The following is a 12140-nucleotide window of genomic DNA, read 5'->3' on the forward strand; positions in this document are numbered from 1 at the left end:
TCAATTGTCAAATTGATGTTTGAAGACTGAAGTGAGGACAGATGTTTATATTTTGAGGAATTTGAGGTTATGTGATTAGAACTAGAAAATATAATTGTCATTCGTTAAAGTAATAAAATGCTCTTGTTAAAAGGTCTACGGATTTCATCAAACTTAGTGAGATTCAGTTCAACAGCGCCTACAGAATTTGTAAACCGAAACCCGAGGAACTTAGAACGACTACGTATTGCTAGGAAACCTGATGGTTACCACTTAGATAATCCTGGACGAAAGTTTTGGCATAAGTAATCTTATTATTATGATATACTTTTCCATTTAATCATTTTACTTGCACTAAAATGTATTATGCTGGAAATTATTGTGAAGGATATCTTGGTATAATTCATTTGTGTGAGCTTCTATAATGTTTTTAGATGTATAAAATGTTACTTTAAAATCACATTAAAATTATTCTTTAACAACGTTATTAACCCTTATAGGTCTCATTTATACATAAAAGTAGGGTTATAAGTGTATTTATTAACAGTTGATTTAATTAAATTTTTCAGGATCCAACTGACTCGCAGCAACCGTTTAGTAACAGCACAAGTAGTACACTTCATGAATGGGCCAGTTATCGAAGCTCGTACATCAGAATGGCCGCTACGCAAACAGCTCTACAGCATCACAGACACTTGCGCTTACATAAACCTGGGCAAAGTGTTTGCACAGCGCTGCCTTGAGTGTGGTATCACTGAGATGTACTGTGATATGAAGCCGAAGGAAGGGAGCAAAGTGGAGTTGTTTCTCAATGAAGTAGTCAAGGGTGGCGTGAGGTTGCAAGAGATGGATGTGTTTAAGAAAGCTCAACCATGGGATATGTTGAGGCCAGAAAAACCATGGGAAGTCACTGAAGATTAGTTGGATACAATAAGATAACAATTAAGTTAGATTAATTAGTAATATATTTATGAACAAGTAAATGCTTTTTTTATTAGCTCTTGCCTGTTTTTCTTTTTTTATTTACTGTTAATAAATATTTTTGTATTACTTTACAAATCATCACATTATAAAATCGATATGATTATCAGCTGTTTATAATTTGTTAATCAATAAACCAAGTTTTAATTTGTGATTAAAATTCAGTTGCAACAGTATTTTATTTTTGACTGAACGCATCCAATATAAAATATGATTGAACGCAGCGTAAAATCGATTAGCGCTTTTATTTAGTTTTTAAGTATCAAATGTGACTTATAACATATGTGATGAAAATGAAAAATAATTTTATTCATTTTTATTGTTCAAATTATTATAAATATTTGTCTAAAAGTAATTTTGACAAATAAATCAATATAAAGTAAGTTACTTGACTCAAAATGAAAATGGCGGAATTCATGATGGCGTCTGTTTCTCTTTGTAGAGTAAACTAAATTACCTATATTTGTCTCTTTTCAACTTATGGCAATCCCATATAACATTGGGCACGCGTAGTGATCAATATGTCCACGTGACCTGTCGTCAGTCTCGCTCCGCTCCACTCGCAAGTCGCGTAATTGCAAATGCAAAATGTGGAAACGTTTGTGTTACTGTAGAATCAAAATATTTTGTGGTTAAGTTGATGTGTTATTGTTTACAAGATGCCAGCATCAATCGGTGTTAATTTGCGCGTCACTGGCCACTGTAGCCAAGGCGGGAGAAAGTACATGGAAGACTTGTTTTCCGTGGCGTATCAACAAACTGAGGATGAGAGGGATTTGGAGTACGCTTTCTTTGGGATATATGACGGCCACGGCGGCGGAGAGGCCGCAGCCTTCGCTAAGGAACATTTGATGGATTCAATAGTGAAACAGCGGCAGTTTTGGTCAGATAATGACGAGGATGTATTGAAAGCGATTCGTAATGGTTACATGTTGACCCACTTGAACATGTGGAAAGAACTAGGTAAATGTCAAAACGTTCGCATTATAAGCTAAATATCTTATTTCCACGTCGTCCCGTGATGCACGAAAGAATTCAAGGCGATTTGAGAGTGATTGTACGAAATGTTTTTGTTGACCTTGCTGTATCTATCTGCTCATTATTTTTTCTAGTGCTTTGACATTGACTCGACAAAAGAATTTCAAATGGCTAGTTGTTTTGTTTTGAAAAGATGTTAGATAACGTATCGCGTTCGCACGAGGTGTTGTTACACAAGTTTTTAAAATCCCACACAAACAGTGTGCCGAAGTGAAAGCAGTTACGCCAGTTTCAATTTTTATGCAGTTTCGTGTTTCCCTCTTACCAAAAGTATATGAGGTCGTTATAAAAAGTTCCCATTGGCAAGTTTGCTACCAAATGATGGGAATATCGAGTTGCTGAACTAAATGTTTTGTAATTAAGGTTAATTACTTAACATAATTTATTTTTATTAATGCTATGAGCAACACATTAATGTTTAGGTCATTGTTTTATAAAAACGAGCACATAAATGTACAGATTTGTAATGTTGAGTTAGATCTATCAAGGAGTTTTGTATGGTCAGCATTAAACGAAGAATTATGTATGACTAGAGATGGGCAAAACACCCGGTTTAAACCCAGCACTGGGTTTTGGGCTTAAAAAAAGATAGATATGTATGGAAATAGTAAATACCCGAATAAAAACCCATTTTCGGGTATAAACCCCATTTATTCCCAACGACTGGGTAAAAACCGGGTTTATTCCCGATGGGTTTAAACCCTCTGCCCATCTCTATGTATGACACAGTAGTGAAGTGATAATTATGGTGACTAAAGATCTTTACACATTGAAAGAGGCACTCTCTTGGAAGACATGACTGAATGTTTATAAAAGTTTATGGAAAATAATGTATTCCCGATGTTTGTCGATAATGGATTTTGTTAACAAAGTCATGTTTATAATTTGGTAAAAACATGTTTAACCCTGTCAAACTATTAGTTATGACTATAATGCCAGCATATATATTGAGTAACATGTTAAAACCAGATGTAATCTATTCATAATATACAAATCATAAATATTTTCTAGTGCATTATTTAGTTGCAATGGTTGATAAATAAACTTGAATATGAAACCTTTAGTATGAAAATAAGTTAAAAAAGAATAAGAATTAGTTGTAAATGCATTTAAATAATAAATATATATGGTAATACTAAAGAATCATTTCAACTAACTTCCTAAAAAGGAAGAGCTACATGGTCAATTTGACTGTATTTTTTTATAACTTATATTAGAAATTATTCTCAATAAGTCTTTGTTATTTTTTCAGAAAAATGGCCAAAGACAGTCACAGGTTTACCAAGTACAGCGGGAACAACAGCAAGTGTTGCTTTCATTAGACGAGGAAAAATTTATATTGGCCATGTTGGTGACTCGGCGATTGTACTTGGCTATCAGAAAGAGGGTTTGTATTGAAAATTGATAATAATAATGATCAATATATATGGTATATGATGCAGATTAAAAAAAAATAGGTAAAATCAGTTACAAATTTTATACTATATTGTATTAGGGATTGTCTTAGTGTGGGTTAATAATAAAACGTTAATTCATTTAAACATACACATTCATTACTGAAATCCAGTAATGCAGTGTGAGTTCGGCCCAGGTTCGAGTTTGCATGTGCTGTCCTTTAGACATAGATTGGTGTATTATAAAATTATAAAATTAATTATCAAATTTTAATTATAAAATTATAAAATTTTTGATGCTATAAGTGCTGAACTGATTAGATCAACCTTTCCATTTACCTGTATTCAGATTTGATAACCATATGTAGGATATCGTTTGCTTGATTGCCAATTAATATATAAATTGAATGGTACTGAAATGGAAATTTTAAGATAGTTTCGTTTTTGTTTCCAAAACAATTAAAAAGGTCCACGCCTTTTAAATTGTTCTAATATTATAATTAGTCTTGAATAATGTATTGATGCTACTAGAAAATGGCTACTGTTACCAATTGTTTTCAAATTAACTTCAGAAAAGGTACTTTTCACTTCTATTGTATTTTTTTAAATTTGCATGACTCATTTTAGAAGTGAATATATGCTATACCAGGATAGAGTGCTTATTGCCACCATGTTTACTTGTAAAAATAAGCAATATAAAAAATATCTTTATGTTTTAGGTTCTGAGGAATGGGTAGCAAAACCATTGACATCGGATCACAAGCCAGAGTCCACAATGGAAATAGAAAGGATCCAGAGATGTGGAGGCAAGGTGATATCGAAAGCGGGTGTACCCAGGGTCGTATGGAATAGGCCTCGGCCAGGACACAAAGGGCCAATTAAGAAAAATACCCCCATGGATGAAATACCATTCCTAGCTGTAGCAAGATCCCTAGGGGATCTCTGGAGTTATAATCCCCAAAATGATGAATTTATTGTCAGTCCTGATCCAGATGTGGGAGTTTTGACGATTGACCCTTCGAAATTTCGGTAATATTTTGTTTACTACTAACTTTAATTTAACAAATAAAAAATCGTAAAAATATAAACACCCACATTCAGTTACACATATTTGGCATTTTTAATAAAAATAAAACTTGTGTGTATCATTTTGTAATGAAGTGAAACTTTTACAAAAAAAAAATACTACATAATGATTGGGAGAAAATACTTTATACTTAAAATATTTTTTCTGCATAATGGTGATGTTTGCAAAAATAATGAAGCTTCATGTAAAATGGTTGCAAAGTAGTATTACTTGAAAAATAACATTTGTAACATCTATACTTAATTTCCCAACCTGTAACAAAATGATTATCAATTTTTTTTATTTACTTTCAGGTGTCTCATTTTCGGCACAGACGGCTTATGGAATATGATATCTCCGGAAGGCGCTGTCAATTTAGTGCAAGCAACAGAACGTCACAATGAAGCAGCGTTAGTCGGAGGCAGTGCCAACCAACCACGGGACTGGCTCAACCCATCCAAGAGCTTGGTAGATCATGCTCTTGAAAGGTAAGGTATCTTTTAAACAATCATGAATTGCAAACAAGATGCTATTGACAATTTGTTACTTATTTTGCAATGATTTCTTAGAATTTGTTTGAGTTTATTTCTTTATATTGCAGGTGGTCCAACACTCGAATGAGAGCTGACAATACATCTGTAGTTACTTTAATGTTGGATCCTCCTGGCCCACCCAGAGCGACAGTTCTGCGCTCGAGAACTACAGCCCAAAAGCCTCAGTCGACGGTTCCTTCAGTAGCGCCCGCTGCTCCTGCCGCGCCTAGCAAAACGGAGGAGGTGAAGCCCGAGGGACCCGCCGAGGGTGACGCTCGACAGGTACCCCAAAATGGGCTCACCATCATGACGCGGTACTCGGACGTCGACAAGCCGGCACCCTCCCCCGACAACCCGGCGCCTTCAACGGAAAACCCGGAGCGGACGCCGCTGCCGCCCTGCGCCACCCTCGATGGCCGCTTCTCGGTCGGACCTCAAGACGAGGCGCCGCACGAGGACGACACCGAGGAGGGTGACGCCATCAGCAACTACGGGAACCCCGCCGAGTCCTACTTCATGGCGCGCCTGCTCAACCGAAGTCGCGTCGTCAACACGCTCTCCGAGGTGTACGAGGAGATCGTCAACGGGCAGCGCTCCCGCGCCGCGTCCGAGGCGCGCGAGCCCTCGCCGCCGCCCGCCACCGCGCTGCCCGAGACCGGCGCCGCCGGCGACACCGCCGAGTCCCGGCTGAGGCCCGACGAAGACAGCGCCGCGGCCGGGCCCGGCGGCGACGCGCCCGCGCCCGACGACGACGCCGGCCGAGGCGACTCCGACGACGTCGACATTCAGATCAACGAGGTGTCGTCGAGCTCCCCCACCGACGGGCCGTCTAGGCCGCGGGGCCGTCGCCCGAGAACAGAGGTCAAGCGCGACGCGCCCGCCGCCGCGCCCAACGACCGCGTGCTGCGCTCCCACCACGAGCCCGAGACGCCGCAGCGGCCGCACACCCGCCAGACGGCGTCGCGCGCGCGCCCGCCCGTGCTCGAGCGCGTCGTCATCCTGAATCGCCGGGGAACCTCCGCGGCGTCCCCGGCGCCGTCGCGCCCCGACCGCCCGCCGCCGCCGACGGACGCGCGACCGCAGCAACGCCGGGCGCCCCCGCCCGCGCCCGCGCAGACGCCGACGGCCGCGCCGGAGCCGCAGCCGCTCGAGGTCGAGGAGGCCCGGCGGCCGACCCGCTCCCAGAATTCGCCGTCGACGGCCCTCGCGCAGAAGATCACGCGCGGCATCGGCGGCGCGGCGCGCGAGCTGCGCGGCGCCGCGGCGGCGGCGGCGGCGGGCGCGCGGGCGGGAAACTCGGCGCGCGCCCCGGGGCCGGCGCGGCGGGCCCCGGCGGCGCGGCGGGAGGCGCCGGTGCGCCTGCGCGCGGACCGCTCGAAGGAGAACATCGGCGCCGCGAGACGCCGCGCGCGCGCCCGCGCCGCGCCCGCCTCGCCCGCGCCGCCGCCGCGCCCGCGCACGCGCCGCGCGGATAGCCCGCCCGACGAGCCGGAGGTGCACTCGACGACGAGCGAGCCGCCGTGGCCGACGGGGCGCGCGCTGCGCTCGCGCAACGACGCGGAGTCGCCGCGGCGGCGCGAGGCGGGCGGCAAGCGCGCGCGCTGCGAGGAGGCGGCGGGCGCGGCGGAGGCGCCCAAGGCGGCGGCGGAGCGCGTGGCGCGCGCGCTGGGCAAGCGCGCGTCGGGCCCGTGGGCGCCGGCGCTGGCGCTGCGCAACCGCCTGCGGCGGCGGCTCGTCAAGTAGCGGCCGGCGGCGCCGCGGCGCGGATATCGTGTTACCTGTGAGAGTGCGGGGTTGCAACGGTGCCTTCTAGTACTGCCAAAGTACTCTTTGACGTTTCATATTTTATCGGAATCGGCGGCGGGGCCGCTCGCTCGTCGGTTTCGCGGTTCGCGGTGGATCCAAAGATGACTGTGTAGTATACGGTTAAGCTTCTGTTGTTACTTTTAATTTTATCCCCGGACGGAGCCCGCGTCGGGCGGCCGCCGCTCGGCGCTCTCGGGGCTTCGTCCTCGACTGTCCGAGGCCTCCCCGAACGTTTCATATAATTTTTCTGTTACTGTTCCCCGAATGAAACTTACGGTAGGTCGCAGTCGAGAGAAAAGAATAGTACAAAAAATTATATTGAATAGTTAACGTGTAAGTTGAACGTGAGGACCAGGCGGATGAAATTAGCCCAAATAGATATTTATTTTATCTATATTTATAGCGTCTATCGTATTGCATTTAACTTTAGACAAATATGAAAATGTGATTTTCATGGAGGTCATCTCGAGTTAGAGGCTATAGTAATTTTCAGAAAATTATTGTTATACATGATTTTAAATACACAATATTTAAAAGGAATAGGGTAAAAGTCGCCGTTTGTATCGTATAGCGTTATTTTAACGCTGAAATCTAAATTCTTGTGTGATATCGCTCGGCTAAACATATCCTGCATACATGTTCTTTGTGTACAGTTAAATTTTATCGAATTATACAAGTTGTATAATATACTATGACATGATCTATTGACTTTTACACTATTTTTTTAAAACGATCATACTCAATGTAAGATTGGAGTTATGAAGCGGCGAATTCTCGCAATTAATTCTATGTTACGATAGGCAAATTGTCGATACTATGCCAACAGTGCTTTTCTCAAAAATGTTATATTTAAGGAGTATATTGTAAACAAAAATTATATTTTAAACGGGATATTTTTTGTACAGTCAGCATCGAAATCATCTTGTAAATTATTGGCATAGGTATTTTTTGTAAGCAACTGTAAGTAACAGCCACGTTATTCTTTTAGGAAAAGAACTATTTATATACTTCCTAAAGAAAGCTTTATTGAGTTTAGTGATTTCTAACCCATATAGTAACAATATGAGTTGATACAGACCATTTAGTTTTTAGTGAAATTATAATCATATTAGCTTAAAATGTTTAAAATTTGGCGAATATAATATCTTATCTGTTTCTCAAATATTTTTTTACTGGTGTCTTTTTTAATATCATATAAATATGGATTGTTAGCCCTATTCGATAACTTTGCTTTCCCTTATTTCATATTCATTGACATCTCAAGTATAAAATTATGTTTTACTTGTCAAAGTAATATTATTGTGATGACGAAACCATTGATTTATTATAAAGACCAAAAAAGGTTTTGTGCAACTGCAATCTTGTTGATGCTCTAAAGTGTAAATTACCTTATAATTAATTATACTGTGAATTTTGAGTTACGAATACATACAAATATAAGAATGGACTGTAATTCTCGCGACAAATGTGTAACATTGTAACAGTCCAATATTAGTGTACATATAGGGAAAAATAATATAATGATAAATAATAATGTGCCTCATTTGTTACCGACTAAACAACAAATACATAGGTTGAAGTGTTCTTTGATAAATTGAGATATTATTATGTATTTTTTATTAAAAATAAATTTTATGCAGTGTAATTTAGGTATAAAAGAGGAATATAATATAATTTGTTAAGATAATTGTGTAAAGGTTTTAGTGAAATTGAGACATTGGCACTGTTTGGTGCGATTTATTTTGTGAATACCAGAGTCCCTTAGATATTGGTTGTGGATATCGGGTCGAGAGCTCGTCTGTAAGCAAGCAGTCAATTATTTAACTACTATGAAGCTAGTATTTTTGATGTTAAGACATGATGAATGTTAAACTGGACTCAATAGTTCGAATAAATAGGTAAGTTATGTTCCGTCGCACGTTTTCAAGTATTGTATTTTTTATGTAACGAGGGGCTCTCGTATTATTTTAGTTTTAAACCCAGTTTGTGTTACGCATTATGGATTTGGTATAAGTTACAGGCTGTTAAGTTTTTACATGTACGATGGTAATTCGTGATGTTGGAGGGTAACAATGCCTTGGGTGTAACGCGGTGGTTATGTAGAGATGTGTGCTAACGAAGAATTGAATAAAGCTGAAACAAATTTATTACTATACACTTTAATATTAAAGTAAAGGATTATTGTAGACTTTATTTTTTGATTTAAATAAAGTTTGTATGAAATTAATGTTGTTTTTACGTACGCTCGCGGAAATTAGCGTGCCGTATCCCGCTCCCCTTATCCCGAACGCTATGAATGAATGACAATGCGCCCCGTTTTTATGAACATCTGTCCCTCGCAGTTGGTCTACGCTCACCCTACTATTACAACTCGCTAGGTTATAGTTTGGGCGCGCACTTTAGCGTCCTGTCGTTTCCCACCCAGCCGGTCGTCAGTTACGCGACGAGCGTAGTAAGTGTCGCGTCTGTTTTACACTATATGTGTTAATGCGATGTACAATCAAACCGGCGTGAATAGAACTGCCACTAGTGTTTTAAAGTGATAGTGACTGATAAAAAACTGATTTGGCGAAGTGCGGTGTTGACACGAAAAAACGCGGGAAACGTGACGTTGCTTTTTTTAGTGCTTTCGGTTTATCGATCGGGTCGCGCCACTGCAATGCACCGGTGCCGGATGATAATGTATTGAGCGGTTTTGTTTACATCTCGCTTCTGTTTCTAGCACTTATTTTATTGTCTTTATTTATGATCTATGAATAATAATAACTAGTATCAGGTCCTGGCTGTTTGCTAGTAATTACTGCGTACGTTCCCAAAACGATAACGATATTTATTGAACGTATGAAGTCAATGTTTCGGCTATTATGGTCATGCGATTCCGGATCAAGATACAAAATATTCATTTTATTATTACCATCTCTGCAAACTCGAATTCTTTGTAACGGACTGGTAGAGCCAGTTTTTTTACTATTGTAACGTGCGATCGGCAATTTGTAAGATGCCTATTATTTACAATCGATTTGACATAGATTTGTACAACAGCAACCGATAAACGAGTCAGAATTTAAACGTTTCGTCAATAAGGTAAATATCTAGCGTAATTATTGGTAGGCAGGACGCTGTTTTAGTTAAACGAAATCGTATATAAATAAATATATTTTCTAACTGTTTATTTCACAAAAACATTTAAATTTGTTTATTTTGTGAAAGAGTGGTCCTAACTCCTATCAAAGATAATTCGTTACCAAATTCGTAATGAATAAACCCTCGCTTAAATGAGAAACGATTGATTTTGGATGCGAGTTCGTCGAGTTTCTCAACCCCTAATTTGAACCTGATATGGGTGTCAACCAATTTGCTCCTAGCATTCTTCATTTAACAAAGAGTCATGTATAATACATATCCGGAGTATAATGATTCGGTAAATTTTAAAATTCATCCGGCTCGAAGGATCGAAATCAGTCGTAACAATCATTACACAGATAAGAGTTTCCTTTTCGTTAGTATATAATTAAAGACAATAATTTATTTACCGACACAAGGCAATTACGAGGACAATATAATCATTGTATTAATGAAATGTTCATATATTTATTATTTGTTGAATGAATTTCTTTTAATGCGACATTAACATAACTTATAAGTTACGAAAGAACAGTCGTTGATATGTTTTTGGTTTTGAAATCCTTTGATTGTTTTCTAGCCTAAGGTTTTGATTTACTACGAGTACTTTAGGTATTACAAAGTGAAGTTGAGGAATAAAGAAAAATATATTACGCTTAGAATTTTACATCATTAACGCGATTCTCTGGATTGCAGGACCCTATACAAATGCCTTTTATGTAACTATTACTTTAATATGTTGTTTTTCAAATTTCGCCTTCTAGATTAAATTTTAAAAGTGGTTTAAGAGTTGCTATTGCTACAAGCATCAAGTACATATATGTTTAGCTCAACAAACAACACAGAGGCTAGTTGGCATAATAAAACTGGAACCAATTGACAAAGCATCTGTCCTGTACCAGCTCGGTCACGGTCTAAATGCTGTGACGTAAGGAAACCCTACTCCATCGCAGACAAAAGACCTACATAATAGTGGTATTTAGCACAGAGAACTGGCTTCCGCTGGATTGTTCGTTTCTAGCCTGTTTCTCTTATGTAACAGAAAAATATTAGACACGCTTCACATTTAGCGTTTTAGCTAGGGTCAGGACTCATGAGTATTTTTTTTTATAATATAAGAGTAGCAGACGAGCATGCAGTCCACCTGATGGTAAGTGGCTACTGCCGCCCATGGACATCTGTAATCAACCCCAGATAGGATTAGATATCCCTACCTGAGGTCGGCCACAGATGCGCCGCTACCCCTGAGGACTAAGCTGGAACGCCTCGGAAAAGTCTGTCTCCTTTACCACACCCTTCAAACCGGAACACAGCAGCGCCTAACAATGCTGTTATTAGGTAGAAATAGGTGTGGCGGTGGTGCCGCCGGAGTCGAACCACAAAGGGTTCTACCACCTTATAAGTATTGAGTGCTCCTGTCAATATTTGAATTTTGCGCCGTTGACAAGATTGAAGATTGCACACTCCAAATACGTATTTTTGATGGAGAATTAGCGTAATAAATAAATTTTTAAAATCCTTTCTTTTTCACCGACTTATTTTAGTGATTACTTTAGATTACTGCTGGTTCTGCTATGGCGACGCGATTCATTTCTATATTCAGAGCGGACTAGCAGTTTTACGCGGACTATACGCACAATCATAGTGTCTGCTTTTCTTTGTATGTAGGGCGATTTTTTTTTGTCGCTGACACTTTGCTATATACTTATACTAGCTTTTACGCTCGCGGTTATAAATGTTTGTCTATCCTTCGGGAAAGGTGGCTTCTTTCGAGATAAAAGGTACCATATATTATGTCCTATATGAACCCTCGACAAACATACCATAAATATGGAGTTCCATTCATAATGATGTATATATGTAGAAGTGATATAGATAGAAAGATTTATTTCGGTACATGTACCAAGATTGATATTCTATCCGCGTACCTAATAATACGCTTAAGCTTTGCGGTTTTGCGGCGGAAGTGTATGTGACAGTGGATAACTCAGCTGAACCCACAGTCAATTCAATATAACTTGGGTCAAAGATTATAGGACAAAAGCCACCACACCACAGATTATCTTATCTTGGTATGTATCAGTATACAATAATAATTATCTGTGTAACTCATGTCATACAATGTCGATATGTAAGTACGTGTATGCTAGAATTTGTTCGCTATCCTAGATATACAGGGTGAATTTTTCAAATAGGCCGTAGGGCCAAATCCCAAACTAT

The 12140-nt window shown here is 40.4% G+C and overlaps 2 protein-coding genes across 2 annotated transcripts; both read left to right on the forward strand.

The window, feature by feature from the left end:
* Nucleotides 1-978, forward strand: mRpL18 (mitochondrial ribosomal protein L18). Its single transcript, XM_073078122.1, has 2 exons — nucleotides 1-284; nucleotides 549-978. Exons 1-2 carry the CDS (start codon nucleotides 118-120, stop codon nucleotides 898-900), a joined length of 519 nt encoding a protein of 172 aa, XP_072934223.1. The 5' UTR covers nucleotides 1-117; the 3' UTR covers nucleotides 901-978.
* A 479-nt stretch (nucleotides 979-1457) lies between these two features.
* On the forward strand, nucleotides 1458-9024 carry Pp2C1 (protein phosphatase 2C). The gene is made up of 5 exons (XM_073078124.1): nucleotides 1458-1923; nucleotides 3251-3385; nucleotides 4112-4421; nucleotides 4773-4946; nucleotides 5060-9024. The coding sequence occupies exons 1-5, from the start codon at nucleotides 1620-1622 to the stop codon at nucleotides 6732-6734; spliced, it is 2598 nt and encodes an 865-aa protein (XP_072934225.1). The 5' UTR covers nucleotides 1458-1619; the 3' UTR covers nucleotides 6735-9024.
* The last annotated feature ends 3116 nt before the right edge of the window (nucleotides 9025-12140 follow it).

This window comes from Epargyreus clarus, unplaced genomic scaffold (genome assembly GCF_041222505.1).
Source record: "Epargyreus clarus isolate Ecla_fem2 unplaced genomic scaffold, WU_Ecla_fem_2.2 ptg000012l, whole genome shotgun sequence".
Taxonomy (NCBI): Eukaryota; Metazoa; Arthropoda; class Insecta; order Lepidoptera; family Hesperiidae; genus Epargyreus; species Epargyreus clarus.